At 49.6% G+C, this 24,634-nt stretch overlaps 2 protein-coding genes across 2 annotated transcripts in view; one reads left to right on the forward strand and one right to left on the reverse strand.

Annotated features, from left to right (window-relative positions):
• Positions 1 to 484: 484 nt before the first annotated feature.
• On the forward strand, positions 485 to 4,228 carry LOC111067658 (endoplasmic reticulum mannosyl-oligosaccharide 1,2-alpha-mannosidase). Its single transcript, XM_022356888.2, has 6 exons — positions 485 to 856; positions 926 to 1,213; positions 1,343 to 1,823; positions 1,883 to 2,223; positions 2,297 to 2,484; positions 2,550 to 4,228. Exons 1-6 carry the CDS (start codon positions 770 to 772, stop codon positions 3,202 to 3,204), a joined length of 2,040 nt encoding a protein of 679 aa, XP_022212580.1. The 5' UTR covers positions 485 to 769; the 3' UTR covers positions 3,205 to 4,228.
• Positions 3,894 to 24,634, reverse strand: part of LOC111067654 — a 45,425-nt gene continuing 24,684 nt past the window's right edge. The window contains exons 2-8 of the mRNA XM_022356876.2: positions 16,202 to 16,365; positions 15,885 to 16,133; positions 12,052 to 15,811; positions 9,255 to 11,988; positions 9,034 to 9,132; positions 8,803 to 8,941; positions 3,894 to 8,736 (exon numbers count right to left, since the gene is read on the reverse strand). Of these exons, the coding sequence (XP_022212568.2) occupies positions 6,376 to 8,736; positions 8,803 to 8,941; positions 9,034 to 9,132; positions 9,255 to 11,988; positions 12,052 to 15,811; positions 15,885 to 16,133; positions 16,202 to 16,365 (9,506 nt within the window). The 3' untranslated portion in view covers positions 3,894 to 6,375. The remainder of the gene's footprint in view (positions 8,737 to 8,802; positions 8,942 to 9,033; positions 9,133 to 9,254; positions 11,989 to 12,051; positions 15,812 to 15,884; positions 16,134 to 16,201; positions 16,366 to 24,634) is intronic.

Consider the following 24,634-nt stretch of genomic DNA (forward strand, 5'->3'; position numbering starts at 1 on the left):
AACACTTATGTTTTAAGCCTTGGCCTTTTTAGTTTAAACCTTCTTTCATACACAATTAAACAAAAGAGACTCTTTAAAATTTGTAAGTCTTGTAGAGAATTGATTCATCAATCGGATTAAATTATATATTAGTTAGTTAGCTAAAAATATTGAACCGAATACCAAAATCGAAAAATATTTCCAATTATGGACAGAGAACGATTAACCCAATGCCGACCAGGGGGGTATTTGAGTACTCCCACGAAATAATGAAATTTAAAACATTTTAGCGCAGTTCAGGTGGTCATATCATAATGCGTGCCACCGCTCACCCATATGATATCTCGTGATATTTTTTTTTGTAAGTAAAGAGGAAGCATGTATACAAGGAGAACATACAAGCAATATTATTTTTCGCCGCTTAACTCAGGTTGTTCAACGGTTTAAATAGAGGGGGCTTAAGTGTGTTAAGTTCGATACTCACTCATGATGTATGGTATATCGGTCTTTAATATAATATATTTCATCAATTTTCATTCGGACTGTTAGAAAATATGGATATTCCCTATTCACGTGCTGGGTTATAAATGATTTCGATGTGAATTAGCCAAGTAGCGCGACCAGCCCATTGGTTAGTTAGCAGAAACCACCCCCCTCCCGCACTGCTGGCGGCAGTCACTGTGGCATCGATTTTTATTTGAAGCGAATGCAGCGGAATTTGACGAGACTTTTCCACTCGAAACCCAAGTGAATCCAGTCGCAGCGGAGTCAGAAGACGGGCCGGACGGAGATGAAAGAGACCGGACACATCACACTCACGCTCTCCTCGGGGGCGGTAGCCAGCACTGATGAGCGGTCACGGAAGAGTCTGCGGCGGGTAAGAGGCGGAATGAATGGGCCCAAACAAACAATGAATATTCATATTTGCACATTTGCATGGTTCAAGGCTTGGAATCAGCTGCCGCGTTGTCAACGCAATCTCATTATACTCGGCGTAACGGCCTTCTGCGTGACGGTCTTGCTCTGTTTAACCGGCGATCAACTGATTGCGGCGAGCATCAAGGATGTCGAGGAGAAGGCTATCGCCTCCCCCTACCACCTGCGACGCGAGCTCCCACAGCAAAACCCCCACCACCATCCCGACAAGGATAAGGATCTGACCGCTGCCGCTGCTGCCACACCGCTAGCCGCATTAGATAGGCGCCTGCCCAATCCAGAGCCCGCTGATGATAAGGTAATTGTCTACTTTTCGCTGACAACTGCGGCGGCACGCAGTATGATAAGAGCCCCGAGCCCCATCTTCTTAATGAGTTGAATTGGTTATTGTTGTCTGATTGAATAATGATAATTGATTTGCTTTCAGGTTGACGGAAATTTGGCCTATGAAGATACGAACTCAGCTGAAAATGTGGTTCGAGTGCCAGATACCGCAGGAGTCGCACTGCCTGCGCTGCTGGACAAGAGGACGGACAACGAGGGCAGCATCGACATACTGAACAATGTTGAGGAGCCCATCGAGCGTCTGCCCATTGAGCAGTTGGACGAACGCGAACAGCTTAACGAAGCCATACGGAGTCCCTTGCACTTGGGCGGCATCAGCATTAAGCGGCACCTGAAGAAGATTCAGCCGATGTTGGCCAAGGGGCAGCACTTCCATGGCGCCACAAACGAGCGACAATCGGCGGTGGTGGCTGCCTTCAAGCACTCCTGGGCCGGCTACCAGAAGTACGCCTGGGGTCACGACAACCTAAAGCCCGTCTCGCAGTTCTCCCACGAATGGTTCGGCCTGGGCCTGACCATTGTCGATGCTCTGGACACCATGTACATAATGGGGCTCGATGAGGGTGAGTGTCGTCTGTTGTGCAGGTTATCCCTTGGGTGCTAATATGATTTGTATCCGCAGAGTTCAAGGAGGCACGTGATTGGGTGGATCTTTCCCTGCGCTTTGCCACTAAGCGCGATGTGAATCTCTTTGAAGTGACAATACGTGTCCTGGGCGGCCTGCTGTCTGCTTACCATTTGAGTGGCGATACAATGTTCCTCACCAAGTCGGCGGAATTGGGCAATCGCCTGTTGCCGGCCTTCCTCTCGCCCTCGGGCATTCCGTATTCGGATGTGAATCTCGGCGATCTGTCCGCCCACTCGCCGAAATGGTCACCGGACAGCTCCACCAGCGAGGTAACCACAATCCAATTGGAGTTCCGTGACTTGAGTAGGTCCACTAATATTTCCATTTATGAAAACGTAAGGCGAAGCATCTTTATCTGTTGTTTTCCCAAGAAACAAGAGCTAATCAGGGGGTGCATGTATATTTTAGGTCGTAAATAAGGTAAATGAGAAGGTCCACGAGCTGGACAAGACCGATGGACTGGTGCCCATATTCATCAATGCCAACACAGGCACCTTCCGCAACTATGCCACCATTTCGCTGGGTGCCCGTGGCGACTCCTACTACGAGTATCTGCTTAAGCAGTGGATTCAGACGGGCCGAAATGATAACGACAAGTAAGTAGGCCACTCGGGGGAGAAATTCAAAGATTGCACGGGCTCTCACACTCGATTCGTTGCAGTCTCATTCTGGATTATATGCAGGCCATTGATGGAGTGCTGACCAAGCTGATGCGCCGCACTCCGCGTGAGCACTGGGTTTACATTGGCGAGCTGATCAATGGTAAGGACTTTAAGCCCAAAATGGACCATCTGACGTGCTATCTGCCGGGCACCTTGATACTGGGGCACCAGAACGGCATGCCCGACTCTCACCTGATACTCGCCAGAGATTTGCTGGACACCTGCTATCAGACGTATATGCAGCACCCCACCCATTTGGCGGCCGAGATCTCGTACTTTGCACTGACGGACAAGGAGGAGAACGACATTTATGTGAAGCCAAACGATGCGCACAATCTGCTGAGGCCCGAGTTTATCGAGAGTCTGTACTATTTCTATGCGATCACCGGCAATCGCACATATCAGGACATGGGCTGGACCATCTTCCAGGCGTTCGAGACGCACGCCAAAGTGAATGCGGGCTACACGTCGCTGGGGAATGTTAGGAATACGCAGAATACGCGCATGCGCGATTTGATGGAGAGCTTCTGGCTGAGCGAGACATTGAAGTACTTCTATCTGCTGTTCAGCGACAACCGCAAGGAGATTGATCTGGACCAATGGGTCTTCAACTCGGAGGGTCATCCACTGCCAGTCTATCCGCCTAAGACATAAGTATCATCTAAGCACAAAACTACTAGAAGTTTGCTAATCAGAAGCAACTGTGCAGCATGTGAGCCGATGGCAGCTTTAAGGCTGCAACAATCGTATCGTTTTTACTCGTACTTTAGCGCAAATGCCAAATACTATGCTAAGCTATGCAATGCAATGGGTGGACAGCCAGCCGCCTGACTAGCCTGGCCTGGCTGAAGGGTGTATGTAGAAAAAATCGAATACAAGTTTATACTAACACCAATATCAGAGCAGTGAGCGAGCAGTCGGCAATCTACAGTCGATTCTGTATCATATTATTTGTACTGATACCTGTTATTTCGTAATAATTTATTTCTCTCGTATAAGCACCTACCACCCGACTACTCTAATTAGATATGACTCCCTACCCGGGCAGTCCTCTCATTAGTTGTAGCACCACCAATCAATCGAATCAATCTGCAGGTTTTACTTTTGTAATATCCCTCCCCCTGTAGTCGAATATGTATCTATATAGTAGTAGTACGTTTATGTTTGCGGATATTTTAGCAACTGTGTGTGCGGCACAAAGTCGATATTTGTGTTGAAAATATGAAGAAAGAAGCAGGCATGTAATGTAAGGATTTTGAATCTCATAGAAACTCGAATCCAAATCCCCAAACTAGGAGCAACGCAAAGCCAATATACCATAACTAATAATAAAATGCAAATAGTTTTAAAATTGTATGGAATTTTCTTTATTTTCCTAAGAACGTTGTCACCCAGTACAAACGTGCATGAAATGCATGAACTTTGATTGCATTTCCCTTTCACTTTTCTTTCATTCTTTTTATTTAGCTTGTGTTTTTCTCTGATTTCTCTGTTACTTGTTGCGTTTCGTTTCGTTTTCAGTGAGATTTTATGTGTTGTATTTTGTTTCCACTTTCGTTATACCCGATACTCAAAGAGTATTGGGATATATTAGTTTAGTTTTTTATGTACTTAATGTTTATGACGACTATGAATGGATGGGCTTAATAAACTATGAAATATTAAACTGTTTTTATTACTTTCTGGTTTCACTTTTTTTTTTGTTCTCTCTCCCTATGCTGATGAAGATGATGCTGTTTTGTTTAAAAATCTTTAGTTTTTCTCTTTATGTTTTTAAATTACATTTAGACACATTTTTAGCTGAACAATTCTTATGATGAACGGGTGAAAGGGTGGGTGGGGTCTGGGTGGCGAGTGTCGGTTGTGGGGGAATCTGAGTTTCTTGATCTTGTTCTAAATACAACTTAAAACAATTCGCATTAATAATCTAGCAATAGATTTAAATTTATTCAGTTTTTGAGGTTTTTCCAAACTTAAATTATTCTATTACATGTACATTTTTTACACGAAAGTTATTTGTCTTTGAATAATAACTAGAAAGTGGTGGAAGTTCCAGTTGAAGCAACACATAAAGGGACATAGTATGGGAGGGATAGGGGATGTGGATCATTGGGGGTCATGGAGGCCCGAATATATTGAAGCACATCTTAGAATAATGATACCTCTTGAAAGTAGTTCCCTTACTGACTATACGTAATACAAGCATTCCATTCCATTTCATTCCTTCCCTTCCGTTCCATTCTGTCCGTCTGGAAGTACGTATCGTAGTAGGTGTTTTTTTTTTTAATTTATTTTTTAGTGGTGGTATTAAAGTAGTAGTTAGTATTGTAATTGCTTTGAAACATTTACAACTGCTTTGCTCTTTCATTGATTCGTTTTTGTTTTGTTTGTTTTTGGATAAACTTCGTAGTTGCTTACTGTGTTTAAGACTTTTAATTGTAGTTATTATTAATGTTTTACAAGCTAATCAGACATCTATATTTAAAACGTGGCACAAATCACAATTCAGATTTGTCGCAAGATCAAGATACAATTGATACGATTCGTTAAATTTCCATTTTGTTTCTTCCTCCTCTCTCATCATCGATCATCGATCCATCATCGTTTCGTTCCATTGAGGTGTAGAAAGATAGTATGTATTATTACATTATAGATTCAATAATTTATAAATGTTTAAACTAAATTGGCTAAAATTGTGATTTTTGAACTGCTTTTGGTTTGCTTCGTAGTTTGCCAGAGCTGCTGTACGTTTATTTACTCGTTTAAATCCCTAAGATCTTTCCATAGCATTGCCGAAATATTATACTCCTATGCTCCATCTCCTTCCTACTTTTCATTTCATTCAAATTGAGCACACTGCCATACGTTTTGTATTTTGTTTTGTTTGTTTAAGTGGTAATATCAGAAGCAGTCATATGGAAAGCGCTTTACGTATCTGCATTCTCCTGTTAAAATTCCTATAAACATATATTCCTGAAACTGCTGAAACTATATACACAATCTCTTTAGTAATACTCGTAATACAAGGGAAGGATTTATTTGGAGTGGTTGATTGATTGATTGATTTGATTGCTCCTCTGTCTCTGATATATGTATGAACACTGGCATTGGCGACTTCATTTTCGATTTGCAATTGTTCCACAGAATTGCTTCAAGTTCAACTTAATTACGGAATTAATTATACAACCAATTCAGTTTTTCCTTTCTTTTCATTTCATTCTTTGCGCGTATCGTTTCCCTCCTTCTCCTTTCTCCTATCCGGTTTCCCGTTTCTCTTGGATTTATTTGAATATAAATTGTCTAGTGTAACTATATAATTCATTATATTTTAGGGATGTTTTTCCGTGAGAGCATTGGATGCTATTCGTCGTTTAATTTGCATTTCAATTCACCGCGTCAATTGCTTTCTTTTCAATCTTTCTCTCTTGGCCTTGTATTTGGGTGGGGAGGGGTACTACTTTTCTCTCCTCCTTCTCTCGTTTCTTTAAGTAGTCAATAATCAGCAAGTGGTTCAGAATTTGTACAGAATATTGGACTAAACAATACAAACAGAATAAGTATAAATAATTTAAGCTACAATTTAAAAACTTAGGCTCTAAAATAAAAGCGGACAAAACTCGAAACAGATTAAAATTGGGTTTTTGTAACGGTTATTTTGGGGTATTGGGGGTTGGGTTTTTTCTATACAATCATTAAGTCGCTGTCAGCCCACGCTCACAAGGTGGTGGCATTGAACTCGAGGATCAGGCTGTTGGCCAGCTCCGCTGCCGATGTTGGGGCCGCTGCTGTTCCGCCTCCTCCGCTGGCGCTGGAAGTGAGCCCAAGTCAAGAGGTCATTATCGACTTGACGGGGTCGTCGAGGCTGGCGGCCACGCAGCTGAAGTCATTCAGCTGCCCAACCAAGTGCTGCGAGGGGGCCTGTCCGATGCTCTGGTGGTGCTGGTGCTGCAGATGCGGCGGCTGGCCAACGGTGTGGCTCTGCATCTGCAGCTGGTGCTGGTGGTGGTGCTCCAGCAGGATGTTGCTGCTGTTATCCGCCACGGCATTGGCCGCCGATCCCCCGCCGCTGATCAGGCAGTCGTTCATCTCCTCGCCCAGCTGGCGGCGACGCTGGTGGGCCAGCTGTAGTTGCTCCTGCTGGCAGCTCGGAAGATTGGCCTGGGCTCCCTGCCGCTGATCCTCCAGCATGCTGTCGCCCAGGATCGAGCCCAGCGAGAACTGCAACGAGTCGGCGCTGTTCTGCAGGTTCAGTATGCTGTCAATGGCACTGGCCACATGCCGGCTAATGTCGTCGTCGTACTCCCCCGTCACTACAGGCTGTCCGCCCAAGTGGTTCACGTGCATCTGCTGGGGATGCTGCTGCTGCTGCTGCAGTTGCTGTTGCATGTTGTGCTGGTAATGTTGTTGTTGTTGTTGCTGTTGCTGGGTGCTCATCATGCTGGCGTAGGCCTGATGATTGGCAAAGTTGTGTGGTGGCTGCTGTTGCTGCTGCGGCTGCTGGTGCAACATCTGAGAGAATCCCGCGGGTCCATTGGCCGGCTCCACGCCCATGCCATCGTGTAGCAGCATCTCCGGATCGATTAGGCCATGCGGCGCCACCACCAACTGCTGCTGCGAGGACATGGGCGATGACGACGAGGAGGAGCCCGTGCACAGTCGCTTGCTGCTGTTGTCGTCCTCCAGTTCGCTGCTGGAGCCCATCATCTGGCTGTCCCAGTGCCGCTTGCGCGACTCTACCCCATTCACCAGTAGTCCGCCCTGTGTGCTGGGGCCATCGCCATTGCTGGTGCTTGTGTTGGACATAAAGTCGCTGTAGTGGGCCTCCATGCTCTGCATCCACCTCGGATTATTGTTGCAGTTCAATTCGATGTGATGTTGCTGCTGTGATGGTTGCTGCTGCTGCTGTGGTCCTGCATATTGCTGTTGGGTCTGTGGCTGTGGCTGCTGCTGCGGTTGCTGCTGCATGAAGCTGGCATCTGGCACCCACATGTTCAATTTACTCTTGACCTCTGGGGATTTTGAATCGCCAAAGATCTCGTCCAGATTCGATTCAATGTCGTGGTCATCGCTGCTGTTCTTCACATCCAAATGCACCGGCGACTCACCGAACATTGCCTCAAGGCGCGTCTCCACCGACTTTTGCACATCCGAGTCGCTGCTGAAGAACTCACTGATAGCCGGATGCTGGTTCTGTTCCGCTGCATCCATGGCCACTGGCTGCTGGCGTTGTCCGCTGCACGAGGAGTTACCAATGCTCGAATTGTGCTTGCTGGGATCGACGCTGGCGCTGGGCGCATTGTTTTCGCTGCCGCAGGTGCTGCTGTTGCTGCTGCTCGTCGAGCTCTGGTTGCTCTTGTCGATGCAACCATTAGGGAATAGATCGCCCATTTGATTGCTGCTGCTGTTCATCATTCCGCTGCCATTGGAGGTGTCCAGGAAATGTTGCTGCTGCTGCTGCTGGCGATTAATGGGACAATGCTGTTGCTGTCCACCATTCATCTGCGGCTGCTGCTGCTGTGGCGGCAATCCCTCGCTGTTCATCAGATTGAGTTCATTTTGAAGGCAATACCAGCCATCCTCCTGCTCCACATTGTGATCCACGCCATTGCCTTTGATATGTTGCTGCTGCTGCTGTTGCAGGGACTGCTGTTGCTGCTGTTGTGTCTGTGGCTGCTGCTGCTGCTCCCCATAGGGCGTCTGGTTGGCCCTTGCCTTGGCTTCGATCTTCTTCAGAATGAAGCTGGTCTGCAGCTCCGACTCAATATCAAAGTGTCCGTAATCCTTTTTGATATATCTGCCACTCGAATCCTCTCTTTTCACCTCGCCATTGGTGGTGGGCTGCTGTTGCTCCTCCTCCACCGCCTCCTGCTTTACAGTTGCTGATGCTGCTGCCGCGGGCCCCTGTGGATGGGACTGCAACTGCGTCTGCGACTTGCTGAAGGCCTTGTTCACATCGGCGCTGTTCTTGAGCATATCAAATGTATCCACAACTGCAGCTGCCTCGGTTTGTGGCTCCAGTTTGATCTTCTCCTTTATCTCTGGCGTGGCCAATCGCTCGCTGGTCTGCTCCTCCTTCAGCTGCTGCTCCAGCTCCTTTTCCGCGGTGCGTATGTCATTGATTTCCCCCTTGAGGTCATCGATCATCAGCTGTTGCATTTGCAGGAACTCTGAGGTGCGATGCGGCAGCTAAAAAAGTCCAACAATAAATAATCAATTAAAGTTCTTTACTCTCCTCCGATTTTGAAGCCTTACAGTGGACTCCTGCATGAGGATCTCCTGGAACTTTCCATTCAATTGACGAAACTTGTCCTGGAAACCCAGAGCAGTGGCCTCAAACTCCTCCTCCTCGTCGGAGGGCAGCTCCATATCATTCTCGTGCATGCAGTGGTACCTTCAAAAAAAAAACAAACGCAGAGAGAAATGTAAGCACAGGTCTGGGGGTAATCCTTCGGGAGTGGTTCGGTTCGGTTCGGTGTCCCCTACCTAATCAATCGCTTGACAGCCTCATCTTTGGTGCGGAATGGCTTCACATAGTCCGGCTTCAGGCAGCTCTCCTGATCCACCTCCAGTTGGCGCACGAACCTGCGAAGGAGGGGAAGAATTGGAAAGATTAATCTCTGGCTCGGGCATTGTTTGGGTGTGCAAAATCCATTTGTTGGCCGCTTTTCCCTTAAGAATCGGCATTGTTTCAACCAACTACTCACAAGGAGAGGCGTGCAATTTTCGGCTTCAGCGGCGGCAGCTCATCCAGTTTTGGTGGCATAAACAGGGGCAGGCTGGGCAACACGGGTGTCGGCAGAGTGGGCATCAGATTTCCAATTCCTGGTACTGGTACTCCCATGCCCACTCCCACTCCCACTGGGGGCACAGTTGGTGCTGTCACAGGTGCTGGCAGGACTGGAATTGGAAGAGCCGTTGATGGTGGTGGCTGTTGCTGTTGCTGTTGCATTAGCTGTGGTTGTGGCTGATGTGGCTGTTGTGGCTGCAATTGTGGCACCTGCTGTGGCTGTGTCTGTGGCTGCGGCTGCGTCTGTTGCTGTTGAGGCTGCAATGGTGGCATTGGCAGCATATTTGCCACATGCATCATGTTGCTGCCACTGTGGTTGCTATTGCTGTTGCTGTTGCTACTGTTGCTGTTGCTTATGCTGCTGTTGTTATTGCTGCTGCTGCTGCTGCTACTGCTGGCCAATAGATTTGTGGAGCTTGCAAAGATCAGCGGAGGCGGACCACTCTTTATGAGCGGCGGCTGCTGTTGCTGCTGTGGCAACATGGTGATGCTTTTCTGTGGCAGCATATTGATGGCTCCGTTCGGTGGATGCTGCTGTTGTTGTTGTTGTTGTTGCTGCTGCTGTTGAGTGGACGCATTGGAATTCCCTTTGTTTCGAATGACAGGCGGCTCCTTGAGCTTCAGCTGTAGAGATTGAGGAGGCTGCTGCTGCTCCTGTTGTGCCACCTGCTGTGGCATGCTGCTGTTTGTGGCTACTGCCTTTTGCTGACCCTGAGCCTGCTGCTGCTGTTGTTGCTTCTGCTTGTTGGCCTGCTGCTGCTGCTGTTGGTGCTGCATCGGATAGATGTGTATGCGTTGGGTAATGTTCTGTGGCTGCTGCTGCGCAGCTGCCACTGATCCTCCTGTTGCTCCTGTTGTTCCTGTTGTGGTGGACGAGTGGTTGTTCGGTTGCACCACATTGGCCGGAATAGAGAGGGAGGCGGACGTCTTCAGGGGCTCAGCGGCTGCCTGCTGCAACTGTTGTTGTTGCTGCTGCTGCTGCGACTGCTGCACCGCCTGTGGAATCAGACTAAAGCTTCCGTTGGCTGTCGGTAGCATTACCTCGGGTGTGGGCACCTCCTTGCCGGAGGACAGGATGCGGTGCTGATCCGCAAAGAGTCGCTGCAATGCCAGATTGATCTCCGCATCGCTCATCGGTTTGTTGTAGGCGGCTATCGTGGCCGTGTCCATCTCCTGCGAGAGATGCATCGTGGGCAGAAAGGACTTGTTCTGCAGCTTGAAGGTGAGGAACTGTATCTGCATCTGCACCTGCTTGAAGACCTGCTGCATCTGTGGCGTCAGTTGGATCGTCTGCACACGGGACACGGTGTTCGCTTGAGGCTGTTTCGGTGCCTGTGCCGGCGGCTGTTGCTGTTGTTGGATCTGAGCCGGCTGCTGCTGTTGCTGCTGCTGTTGGGGTTGCTGCTGCTGCTGCTGTTGTTGTTGCATTTGCAATAGATTTCCCACCGGAGCTGCTGCTGCTACTGCTGCAATAGTGGCTCCTGCATTGACAGCTCCTGTGCTGGCCGTCAGGCTAAAGCCCGTCGTCCGCTGCTGCTGTTGTTGCAGGATCGTCGCCACTGGCTGCTGCTGCTGCATGGGCGCTGTGACGCCCACCAGCTTCGTCCCACTTGTGGTCTGAAACGGCTGGATGCTGGTGCTCATCGTCGTAGTTGTTGTCGTTGTGGTCTGTCCACCTCCGGAGCTTCCGATGACAATCATCTGCTTGCCGCTGGCCACATTCGGCTGCACGATCTGCACCGGATTGTTGTTCGGTTTCTGCGACAACGGATCCAGCTTCGGCATGGGCTTCACCACACCCGCATTCTTCAGGATCGCCAGCTCTGCAGCGGTGGGCGTTGCCTTGGGCTTGCGCACAGGCTTCTTCTTCACGATGGCCCCCGTGCTGGTCGCCGGACCCGGTCCCCCCGTTTTGGCCGGCTCTAGCTTTGCCTTGCTCTGGTCAATGATGGGCGCCACATTGGCCACTTGCTTGGTCACCGTGGTGGTGGTCGAGGTGCTGCTCGTGGTCGTAGTCAGCGTGCAGCTGGCTGTCGTTGTGATGGCCAGTCCATTGGTGATAGGTTGGATCGGATGGACGATCTGTTGCTGCGGTGGCTGTGGCCTCAGTGGAAGCGTTGCTCCTGCTGCTCCTGCCTGCTGTGCTGGCATCGGATTCACATCGTTAAAGTGGAGCTGCCCCAGTTGGAGGCACTGCGCCAGCTGCTGGGCATTGATGCCCGCGGGTGCAATCAGCAGCCGCTCTGTGGGTCCAATCGAGGCTGCCGTCTGTCCGGCACTCATGGCCGTGATGTGATTCGTGACGCTGTTCAGGCAGAACAGCTGTTGCGTGGAGGGATCAATGGGCGGCAGGGCAATGTATCGCTGTTGTCCATTGTTCGTAGCGGCAGGGGGAGGAGCTGCTGCTGGAGGAGCAGCAGGAACAGGCGCTTGCTGGGGCTGGGGCTGGGGCTGTTGCTGTTGCTGCTGCTGCTGCTGCTGGATGAGCACTTGACTGTTGAGCGGCATCTGGGGAAAGGACAGCACTTCGTGGTTTGTCTTTGTGGCTGCCGCCGCCGCCGGAGGAGGAGGCAATGTCGGTGGTGGTTTCATGGTGGTTGTCGTCGTATTTGTGCTCGTCATGCTGTTGTTGTGCTTCCGATTGTTGGCCACTGCAGTAAACAAAAGAGGATTAGAGGATCTGTTTCCCATCTCAGGCACGGTTTGGCACTCACCTTTGACCTCTATTTTGGGTGCTGCTGCTGCTGTTACTTTGATCAAGTGTTGCTGCTGCTGTTGTTGCTGTGGGTGCTGCTGCTGCTGCATCTGTGGCTGTTGCTGCTGCTGCTGCTGCTTGCCGCCATCCATCGGCATCCTTGCTGGCTCATTGATGATCGTCACATTGGGCAGGGCCCCCTTGAGCAGGGCCTGCAGTATTAGCTGCGACTGATGATCCTGCGGATTGTTGGGATCGTGCCGCAGTATCAGACGTTCGCACTGCTCCGAAACGGCCAGCGTGAGGCTGCCCGTCAGCTGCGGCACCAGAGCGGCAGCCGCCGAGGCTGTCGATCCACCCGTCAGCTGTGGCGCCATAATGGTGGCTCCACCAGCCGTCATCACGGCCGTCGGTGTCGTCGTCTGCGACGAGGCACTGCCAGTGCCGGCAGGCGGTGTGGCCTGTGGTATGGCCACCAGCTGCATGTGCCGCCCATCGTTGGACATCTTGATGGCCGTGTGGGAGGTTTCTGCATTTGCCATCGAAGAAGTTCCCTGAAAGACCAACTGCGTCGCATGATGATGATTGCCGGTGGCTTGTGCTGGATGCTGGCTGTGCTGCTGCTGCTGCTGCTGTGGTGTTCCCCCCATCACAGTGGCTCCTGGCGGCATAATGGGCATAATCTGTATCTTGTTCTCCACCACTGCAGTGTTCAAGGGAACCCCCGACTGCTGATGGTTCTGCACCTGCGAGATCTGAATGTTTCCAATCTGACTTGGCACTGTCGTTGTGGTGCTGCCCCCTAGGCTATGGGAGAGCATCAAAGTGGAGGTACTTCCGCTGCTCCCGCTACTGCTGCTGCTGTGGACTGGCAGAGGCAGCGACAATGACACGGGCACTGGCCCAGGTGTCGTTGCTGTGGGTGTCGTCAGTGTGATGGTGTTGACGGTGGTGGACATGCTGCTGTTGCTGCTCAGGCTGCTGCTGCTCAGACTGCTGCTTATCGTTGTGGTGCTGCTGCTCGTCGAGTGGTTGCTGCTGCTCATGGATATGGTGGCAGGCGCAGCCTCTGGTTTCTTGGTGTTACGCCGCACCGCGGGCTTCCTGCGTGGCTTCACCGCTGCCGTGGCCGAGCCAGAGGAGCTAAGCGACGCAGCAATGGACTGGGCCGTCTGTGTGGGCGTGGGCGTACGCGCTGGTGCGGGCGTTGGCTGCAACGGCAGACTTATGCTAATGGTGGGCGCTGTTCCCGTGCCCGTTCCCGCGGTTGCTGCTGCTGCAACTGTCGTGGCTGATGCTGCTCCTGCTGGGGGTATGCTACTCTTTGCTGCAGCAGCGGCTGCTGCTGCCTGCTGCGCCAGATGCTGCTGGGCCTGCCTCTGGATCTCTTCGGCCGTTGGCAGACGTGGCGTGGACAGGGTATACGGTGTGGCGGAGGAGAGTGCTCCTCCAGCTCCTGCGGAAGCGGCTGAGGGATCGCTGGGATCAATCTTAATGAGGATATTTGGTATTTCGGTGGCTTCGTTCGACGGCAGCGACTGTCCGTGTGGCTGTGGCGCGGGTATTGTCAGCGTAAAGGGCATGCCATCGCTGCCGTTTTGGTTCGGTATAGAGATCATGATATCATTGGAGCCAGACTGCTGCTGCTGCTGTTGCTGTTGTTCCGGCTGCTGCTGCTGCTGTTCGCTGCCCGTGTCCATGCCCATGCCATAGTCCTCGTCATCGTCGTCGTCTCCCGTTATGCCGCAGAACTTCATCACATCCCCGAGGTCCAGTTTCCCGTTGCTGCTCCTCTGAATGTGGGTGGGCGGTGGCGACGGTGACTTGCAGCGCACTGCAGTCTGTGGAGCGGAGGCTGTCGGCGTGGGCGTGGTGGCTATGGCTATCTTCTGCGGCTGTGGATCTGCCGCTGCCGCCGCTGCGGCTGCCACCGCTGCCGCCGCTACTGCTGCCGCTGTGGGCTTCTTTTTGCGTGGTCGCGGCTTTTTCTTGGGCTCTGCCGGAGTTGGAGTCGGAGTTGGAGTCGCTGCCACAACCACTGTGGCGGTGCTGGTGGTGTTGGCGTGCTGGTGCTGCTGCTGGGCTTGCTGCACCTGCGACTGCGTCTGCTGCAACTGATGCTGCAGCTGCTGGATCTGGGCTTGCTGCTGCTGTTGTTGCTGCTGCTGCAACTGAATGGTGGCCATGGCCGCCTGCTGCTGGTGCTGCATGACCGGCACGGGGGTGCCCTGCCGCATGGGCTCGGGTGTGACGGCTACCGGGACGTGGGCAGGCGAGGATTGGGTGAAGATGTCGCCCTGGCCAGCGGTGTTGCTGCCGCCATTGGTGGGGCCATTGGAAGCCGGTGGCTGGGGCTGCTGGAAGGCGGTGGCTATCTGCTGGATGTGCGCTCCGTTCAGCTGATTCAGGTTGATGGTGGCCCCGCCCAGGCTCTGCTGCAGGTGGGCGGGCAGCTGAGAGATGGCCGTCAGGCCGTTGGGCATCTGAATTTGGGCGGCGGCCGCCAGCTGGAGGTTCTGCAGTTGTTGGGCCACACTCTGGCCCAGCAGCTGTGTGTTCAGGGTGGCCGTCGTGGCAAAGGGCTGAGATCGTGGCGCCTGCGCCTGTGCTTGCGCCTGGGCCTGGGCCAGAGCCGCATGGAGGCCCGACAGCTGTGTGCCCGTCTTGATGGCGCTCTGGAAGTGACCGCCCGTCGCCGTCTGCTGGATGAGGTTCGCCTGCGAGGACACGATGAAGGTGGGCGCCGCAGCCAGCTGCATGGTGGCGCCATTCGTTCCGACTATGCGCAGCAGCTGCTGCTGAGCCGGCTGCGACAGTTGCGGCTGTCCGCGTCCATTCTGCTGGATGACCAGCGAGGGGGTCCCCGTCAGCTGGGGCGTGGGCGGGCGCAGGATGAGCTGCACCCCTTGGGGGTTCTGCTGCACTAGGACGGGCATCTGGTTGAGGAGCAGCTGCTGATGCTGGTTCCCAGCAGCAGGCAAAAGGATCTGCTGTTGCTGCTGCTGGCCGGGATTCGTGGACTGGTGCTGCTGTTGCGGCGACTGCGAGATCTGCCCTCCATTGGAGCCCTTGGCCTTGCCCTGATGCTGCTGCTGCTGCAGGAGCTCCTGTTGCGGCTTGGGCAGGATCTGCTGGGGCGCCTTCCCCGACTTTGTGGACAGCCCAATCCCTGCATTGCTGCTCACAAACCGCTGCTGTTGCTGTTGGTGCTGCTGGTGGTGTTGCTGCAGCTGCTGCGGCTGTGGCTGCTGCTGCTGCTGGGTGGTGGTGGTGGCTATCAGCTGGCCCTGCGGCCCCTGGATGAACTGGAACACTTGCTGAGTGGCCTGCTGCGCGTGCGGATGATGCTGGGCGCCGCCCGTGATGGTAAACTGCTGGGGCAGCATCTGCATGGACTGCGGATGCGGTTGTGGCTGGGGCGTTGGCGGCTTAATGGAGGCCGCAGCGATGGCGTTGCTCGGACTCGGGATGGGGCTGTCCGCTATCAGGGGACTGCTGCTCTGGTAGTGCTGGAACTGCTGATGCTGCTGCTGCTGATGGCTCACCACCGTGGTCTGGGCGGCCTTCTTCGCCTGATTCTTGGACCCGCTACTGACCACGTTTGCCGTCGCAAACGAAGTGGGCGTGCTGCTGATGCTGATGGCCGTGGCATTGAGTTGTTGCCCATAGCCGCCGGCTACTGTCCCTACGCTGCTGATGGAGGTGGGCGCAACGGCCTGGCTGCTGAAGATCTGGTGTCCCAGCTGCTGCTGATGCTGGCTGAGACGTTTATTGCCCTTCTACGAATGCAAATGGAAAGGTTTGTTCAGATTGATCTTTAGAAAGGGATATTCCAATGTGGATTAAGCCTACCTTATTAAGCTGGATATTGTTGGAGCCGACGAGGGTGGCATTAAGCTCGTTTCCTATGGCATTGCCTGCTCCCGCTCCCACTCCAGAGGCGGCGATGAGGCCACCACTCGTCACGCCAATGACCGTCGTGGCAGCGGCCGCCGGTGACTGCGAGGGGCTCGGCTGGAAGACAACGGTTCCAGCATTCGGGCTGCCATTTGCGAACTGATGAATGGACTGTCGCCTGCCAGGCGTCGCCGCCTTGCGCTCCTATTTCAAGAGAGATTCGAGGGTTTAGTGGGGGCGAATCCTATTTTATGTTTATTCCATGTACTTACGTGGTCCTGCTGATTGCTGTTGGCGTTTACTTGACTGCCACCGGCTACGAGCACCACATCCTGTGGGAACGGCGATAGCGATGGCGATGGCTGCAGACGTGGGCTAGCTGAGATCGATGGCGATGGACTGGGCGTCAGAAACGGACCCGGAGGAGACAATATTCCTGCAAGAAAATAAGAGCAACAAACCAAAAATTAATATTTACTCAGCTCAAAAGTTGACCCAAATTTATATGCAAATGGAATGTAATATACACATGTACATATGCATGTACACACGTAAATGGTAATGCTGTTATATCTGGGATCTGCTGCAATTCTTTGGTACGTGACCAAAGTGCCAACGGTCCTACCTCTCCCCTCTGCTTTGGCGCAGAGCAGCTTAAACGCATTCATAATTGTCCGCCATTTCACAAAGTTGTGTATTTTACCCTTGCACAAGGTATAGTTCAAAATGAAGGTAGGGCAGTGTACAAGTGCAACTCCTATTCGAAAGCATGCGATGCATTGGCCTTAACTTTCAATTAATATACCTTGGCCTCTTCTCTCACTCTCTCAGGCACTCTTATGTTCGTTCCCTTCTCACCTAACTCTTGTGTTTTGAATCCCTTTGTGCAGGGCACATTTAGCACATTTTCAAACACCAGCTGAAAGCCACTCACACTCCACACTCCTCTCTCTCTAACACACACACACACTCGCTTATTCCAGAACCAGTTTCCTATGTGTGTGTGTTCTTGTTTTTTTTGTTGTTGAAGAGTTCTTTGCACTTCTTCATTTTCGAGTCTTTTTTTCACTCACTTCTTTTGTTACGACCGACTTTTTTTTGGCCACGGGGGGCACACAAGGGGGTACGGTATTCACAAAATATTAGCCAAAGGCATAGGCAATGGCAATGGCAATCTTGGGGTAGCATTTAATTCAATTTGAGGCAGCGTCGGCTAAGCAGCGATTAAAATAATGCTAATGCTGTTCGTTTATTCTCTCGAGTGGAATGGAATGAGTGGGAATCGCAACTACCGTTGTAATGAGCAAGCAGTGTTATTTCTTTTAGGTGATTTGCTCTTACAATTATTATTTTGGGTATATTTTCGGCCTCATTCCGTGGTAAGACATTTGTGGCCTTCCACCATATTGCGCAATAATTTGCGACTTTGTGAAACTAAATGGAATTAAACTCGCCCGCCACCAGCAAAAGGGGCAGCAGGCAGGCAGACTACTACTACTGCTTCGCCAGCAATTTATCCTTTGCTCAGTTTCCCAGGAATAATTTGCATTTGCCGCCGCCACAGCTGGAACCCAGGAAGGAGGATGTGGCAGCAGATGCAGAAGCAAAGGAACCGCAGCAGCACAAAATTGAATATAATACGCAAACAGAAGAGCTTTAACATAGAAATCAGGTCGAATGCGGAAATACCCTCCACATAAACGTTATGAAAATAGCTTAAAGTAAACGGTTAAGAAAATATTTCCTCTTTTTGGAGAGGGTAGTGGAACAAGACGGAGGAAAAAACGAACATAAGCATGCATCAAAATCGACATCATCTCGTTTCGTTGTGGGGGAAGGGAAAGGGAATGAAATACGGAGAAGGATTGGATTGGATTGGAAAGGGCTATAGGGGGGAGCCATCATCCATCGGCAGAATCATTATCGACAGCAAAACTAAATGCAAAAGAATTTAACAAGCGCCCGTCTCTCTCTCTCTCTCTCTGTTTTCTGTGTGTGTGCATCTGCCTACACGGCTGCCACTGCAACTGCGCTCCATTCCCCTCTGCTCCGCCACCAGTCGTTTAATGCATGACTGCCCTCCCGCTGGCAGCCGCTATTCAATCCTCATTCAACCTCGTCTCGAGGAGCAAGAGATTGTGTTCTCTGTGATATATTCCTGGCCTGGCCCGGCCCTTTGTTTGTTGCCTTGGTAATACGCCAGAGTATGTAGGATGGGGAAGGAAATTCAAATCAAAAGCAACAGCAGCAGCAGCAGCACACCAGTGCGCGCGGTGGCACCTCGGAGGAACTCTCACTCGACGGGCTGAATGGAGGAGTTGCTGGCGGCTAAAGGGGTGTGGATAATACCGGCACCAACTTGACTTTGGCAAGCAGTTTTTCGTTTATTTTTTATGTCAGAGTATTTTAATTTCAATTACGTAATTAGACAACAAGCAACTCTGAATCGGGAGTGGAGATCAATTACGACTACGATAATAAGACACCTGTAAAGCTGTTGCAAGTCATCTATCGATTTAACAATCGACTTGAGATAAAACTCAGCTTAAACTTAAGAGAAACTTGGAGACTTAAGCCTCTATTTATTCAAAAACCATTTCAAAGATTACCCTAGAGTCTAGACTGCAATTTAATTAAAAGGATGGTCTAAAAACGAATCGTTATTATAATTATAGCATGGCATACACCCCTGCCCAACTAGTTTATAGCATTCAATAGTCTCTTAATTATGGCAGACAACCGTTCCGTTAATGGCAGCCTTCGCTTACACTTGCTAACAGAGATGCGCCATCGATATCTTTGACACAAAAAGAGTCCCTTTTGTATACCCCTCTAATTAAACAGTTAGCCAAAGAGTGAAAGCACCAGAGGAAGGAAGGAAGGGAGTTGGGTTTAAGCAAAAAGAGAGATATACACAAAGAGTGAAAGGAGGTGATGGGGAGATGGAAAGGAGAGACGAGACGAGACGAGACGACAGACAGACCCAATGTAATTTCCCACAAAGGCAGACCACAAACGCAACTAGCGCAGCAAGAGCGGAACGAGGCGGAGCACACAAAAAAGAAAAAACTAAACTAAAGCGCAACTAAAGGATAAATCGACAAACAGATACACACACAGATACAGATACAGATACACTCTTGATGTGCACAGAGATACTTGAAAAACTTTTGGGCCGAGCAGCAGAGCCACAGATGAGCGCACTTTTGGCTGCCTAACATGGATAGACGCCGACTAAAATGGTTGTGTGTGTGTGTGTGTATGTGTGTGTGGGGGGATCCATGGATCCATGGATGGATGGTTACTGGATGCTACAAGGGAATGAGAGAATGGAGACTGCTTGCTTTTTGGTAGCCATTTGCTTGAGTGTCTGAGTGCCGCCCGCCTTTGAAGGAGAACTTCTGCCGGGACAGAGCGAGAGCCGCGTAATATTTTGCATTTCATTCCAGTGAGCACAGGGAGGAGTGGGGTGAGACGAGTGGGTCGCAAGTCGTCGCGAGATGAATTCTATTTACACACACACAGACACACTGACAGACCACTCACAGTTACTGGAGTGCAAGAGCGAAAGAGAGGGCAAACGACTCTGTGGGGCCTGTCAAAGTCAGTAAAATTTGAGTGCTGGATAAAAGGAGATGCAGCAGCAAAGGTAAAGAGAGCAAGCAAAAAATACAAAGTGCAAGCAAAAGTTAGTTCACTCAATCTTTCTTGCACTTCTGGAAGGTAATTGGATTTGATGGAATACTGAAATGTATTCCAATAGTCCCAATTGAGCGCATTTGTATTTTAGTTAATTTTCATTGAAATGAAGCGGAATTATGCGTTGATGAGATCTATCCACATTCATAACCATTCACAATCCCTCCGCACTCTCTGCTGTTCCCCCTCCCTCACTCTGCCACCTACTTCTCTGCTCCAGTAAATCTCATTTCACAGAGAGCACAAAAAACAGTTTATTTATATGCAAGCTTCGGACTACCACTACTTCACTCCACCCCCCTACACATAGGAGGACACTCTCCAGAGAGGCTCTACATCGTTGCCGTTGGCTACCAAAGGGGGGACACGGGCGACACGGGCACCGTATGCTCTCGCATATTTTATGCGGTGGCAAGTGTGTGTGTATGCGTGTGTTTCGTTGTGTATGCGTTTGTCTTTGTTGTTTCATTTATTTGGTTGACTGGCAACTCCTTTTCACCTTCTCCCTACCACCCATAATCCCTCCCAGCCTCCCTCTCCCACTCACTCTCTTACTAAGTAGGAGATGCTGCAGCAGCAACGGCGCCGCCATCGTTGGGTTTTAATACCCTTTGGGAGTAGGGCACTATGAAATTTCGATGGAGATGCAACTAAATAAATGTGTTTCTCCATATGTTACAAATATTTTTCTTGGCTAATAATAAACATAATCGAAATAAGCCCATTACAAAATTAAATCCTATTAAACCATTTAGCAAGTACACGGAAAGGGTATATAAGCTTCGTTGCTTGGGTTTTACTTTTTTCTGCATTCTACTTTTTTTTTGCCTGAAATTTTCATTCTGCGATTGTTGTTGTTGAATCTGTTTCTGGCTGGCTGCTTCTTCTCCTTCTGCACCTCCCCCCTCTCCCACTTACATTTTCTTCTGCTTTTGCTCCTACTGATTCTGTTGCTGTTGTTGTAGTTGTTGTTGCTGCTGTTTCAGCTTCTGCCCCGTTCGTTCTATTGTCACATTTTGTAACAATGGCAGCCGTGCGCGCGAATCGGACTCGAAAAAGGACCCCGAGTAAACGACAGGCCAGAGCCAGGAGCAGCGCAGTGTAGTATGTAGCAGAATCATCATCATAGCAATAACAGCAAGAAGCAAATTTGAGTGCCGAAGAATTTGATACCCTTGCAGATACATACATTATTCCTATGTGAATATACTCATCCGATTTATTGTGTACACAAAAACTCAACAGATTGTTCCTAGGGCAGTCATTTAATATACGCATAAGCTGATCCGATCTTTGAGGTTCCTATATAACGGATGGACACAAGGACTCGCAATATGAATACTTTTTGGGTTCGAAATTCTAACATGCTTCAAGCATTTAGTGAAACCAATATAGCCGGCCCAAAGAGGAGAGTAGTGAGTGTAGGTTGAGGACTACACCGACTTTACTTTGGCGTATGAACTGTTGATGGTGTTATGGCGATATGTCGTCCCAGCATCCTCTCCTCCTACAACGTCTCGCGCGTTTATAAGTAGAAGCATAAAAAAAATGTTTGTGCAGAAAAAAAACAATGAGCAGAGGCAGTAGAGAAAAGAAGAGAACAGGACAGGATAGGGCCGAGACCAAGGTATATTCGTACATGGAGCATGAAAGGACGATAAGGGGAGGAAGATCTATAGAGGAGAAGGCACTGTGACAGTGACAGTGGGTGGAGTGGTGTGGAGAGGCGCGGGGCTGATGGCTGGCTCCTCATGGAGCGGATAAAAATGGAATAAAAATCGATAAGCAGAGGCACGTTTGAATGCTACCCCCACCCCTACCCCTACATACATGTGACAATGTTCACGTGGAACAGAGAGAGGGGGGTAGACGTGTATGTGAGTGTGTACATACACATTTGTGTATTGTTTGGCAAATTCCTGGAAACGTGATCCACCCTCTAAACTCCACCTCGTGGCCCTTCCGTTCTTATTTTAATTCTCTGTTCTATTTTGTATATTTTTTCCATCTCTGCTCATCTCTTCCTCTCTCTTGCACATGTTTGGACGTCATTAAATGCTTAATAATTCGTTGAGCAGGATCCATCTCTTTCCACATTGCGAATAATTGCAATTAAAATTTGACAAGACAGGACAGACTCTCTCCCTGATGTCTATGATAGTGTGGGAGTGGGAGGGAGTCAGTAGGTGAATCATCATCATTAAACGTAACAAACTACTAAGTTATAGATAATAACTTAAAGAGAGTGAAAACAAAAAAGCATTTGTGCTCATAGTTAATTTATTGTTATTTTAGTTATTCCTTTTTACTTGTTTAATGCGCTTAAATTGTTCAATAATTATCACTACTTTATAGATAATTAATCAGTTATTAGATATACCTCCGGAGACTTATCAATTTTCTTTGCATTTATTGAGGACAAACTCTCAGATTCGATGAAAAACCATTAACCAAATAAAAACCGCTCCAGAAAATGTAACCCTAAATGTTACCTCGAAGTGAGTTATTTTTTGTGTGCTTCCATCTTTGTACTTTACTCCATTAATTACTGTAGTTCTTTAATTACCCTTTTTGGATATCTCTCCGAGAGGCGAACAAATATCCTGAGAAACGACAAGTGTCTGCCCCATTAATAGTTGACTGTCTAACAATGGGCAGCATTTCGTATAAAACTGCCCTCAATTGAAGACGTGTCACAGACCTGTCAAGGGCCGCCATTGCCAATTACCTAAGTGGAGTTGTTATCGCCTTAATTGATCCAATTTAAGTGCCCTACCACCTCCACCTCCACTTGGGCAGTCTCTCGTCTTTCTGTCTATCGCAATTACGGAAAATGCAGCAAAATGATTAAATATTCATTAAATGACAGCCATGACGACGAAATCAATCGATAGCAGGTATTGCTCCGGACATCGAATCAAAGTTTGCCCTCTTCCCACACTTGACAGTAGATCAAGGCTCAAACTCCACACTGCACAAGGTTTCTCAATGGCTAATGAAACCAGTTTGATGGAAAAGTTGTAAATGAATTGTTCATTCGGTGTTCCAATGGGTGCTCCAACCGCAATCTGAGATGTGCGACAGGTTTTTACTCGCTATTCCGTCCATTCCGTCTGTCCGACAATCATTAACACTTCTCTGTGGATAGTCCAACAATAGGATAGGGGGTTTCCTGTGCATGTTTTTCATTTGTTGCGCCTAAGTTTAAAGCCATTTTCAGATGCTTCTATTTTCATCAAAATGCCCGCAAAATTCAAGGCAAATCATCATCGTAAAGACCTTTTATGTCGTGTGGCATTGTAAAGGGTGGCTGTGGCTGTGGTTGGTGGTGTGGCTGGTGTGTTGCAGTGTCGCTGCACTTTCTGCGGTGGCTGTGTGTTGCTGCGGTTTGGCGTTTGCTGCGGTTTGGGGACCGAGCAGCAGCAGCAGCAGCAGCACAAACGACAGGTCCTTTCCTGACTCCGGGGTCTAATCAAAGTCGAGTTCTAACCGCAGACAATTGAAAATCCATTATTTAGCGTAATGAACACTTTCTCAACCATAAAACCGAAGTCGGGTTCCACTTGAGCCGCTGCCACTCTCTTCCTTCCACTTCACATGTCACACCACCCGCAATAAAAGGCAATCCCTGAAATCACACCAGCAACAAGAACAACAACAGCCAAATGTATCTAATGGATACCACACCAGTCCCAGTGCCAGTACCCGTCGACAGCTGTGGCCAAGTATCTAATGGTTACCTACTACCACTACTTGCCCTGGGGCTACATCCAGAGACCCAAAAGGTGCCACACAGTATCTGTCTGTCTGTCTCTCTCTCTTTCTCTCTATCTCAAATGGGAGCGTGTAAGCCCACCAACGTTGAAACACACACGAAAAAATTTGTATCTATATCCTATTTGTTTTTGCCTGCGAAAGAAGTGGGAAAGTGGGGAAGTGAGGGGGAGGTGGGCTTTTATAGGGTCACACGAGCGCGCATTTCTTCACAATTTACGTCGTCGTCATCGTCATTCTCTTTCATTCTTATAGTGTTGTTGTTTCTGTTGCTCTTCCCACCGTTTTGATATCTGTATCTGTGTGTATGTGTGTGTGTGTATCTCTGCGTGTGTGTATATTGACGTATCTCTGCGAGTGTTTTGTGTGTGTGTGTGCCCCAAAGACGTGCGCTTTACACTTCTGGAGCCCCAAAACATCATTTGCACGCGTGCTCTTTCCGCTCTTCTCTTGATGAGGTTATGAGAGGGGGCAGGCAGGCTGTGTTTTGGGGGTGTGTATGTATGGTGGTGTGGTGGGGGGGAGGCACAAGCCCAGAGGCATCTTCTTGGGGATACTCACTAAATATTTGCGGATAAATGGTGAAAATTTTGACTGCTTTTTATGCACTGCACTACGTAAAGAAGGAGACGAAGGGTACAACAAATTGATGCAAATTAAACTTGAGGCGCGTTCCGCTGTTGAGGGATTTGACTTTGAATTTTCTTTATGGCCCATTAGCCAGTGGAAACTGCACTTCTCCTCTCACTTATCTCTCTTTATCTTCTCTTTATTTTACTTTCACACACACACACACACAATACTACTTTATATTCCCGTAATTCCCGTTGACACCAGAAAAACAGTCCATTAATTCGATTCACGTTAATAAGAGCGTGCGAGCGAGCGAGCGAGATGACAAGTTAATTGCAGACGACGGGAGGAAGGACATTCGACGACGACAACGACAATCATCATTCAGGGCGACCCCGGCACGTACGTAAGACTAGTCGCGCTTCGCACTGCACTCGGCATTTTTATATCCCGTTAGCATTTTTTGGGGCTCTTCTGGTAGTGGCTCTCGCTGTCTTCGGGGCATGCACCACTCACTCGCTTTTTGCGTCCTCGTGGCTGTGCTTCGCGCGCGCGACTCCAAGAATGAGAACAACAAAACTCGGCGGGCGCTCAAACCGAAAGAAACGACACAGAAAAAAAATAAAACCAAAAACAACAGAGCGGCGGTCACACTGGCA

This window comes from Drosophila obscura, unplaced genomic scaffold (genome assembly GCF_018151105.1).
Source record: "Drosophila obscura isolate BZ-5 IFL unplaced genomic scaffold, ASM1815110v1 contig_192, whole genome shotgun sequence".
Taxonomy (NCBI): domain Eukaryota; kingdom Metazoa; phylum Arthropoda; class Insecta; order Diptera; family Drosophilidae; genus Drosophila; species Drosophila obscura.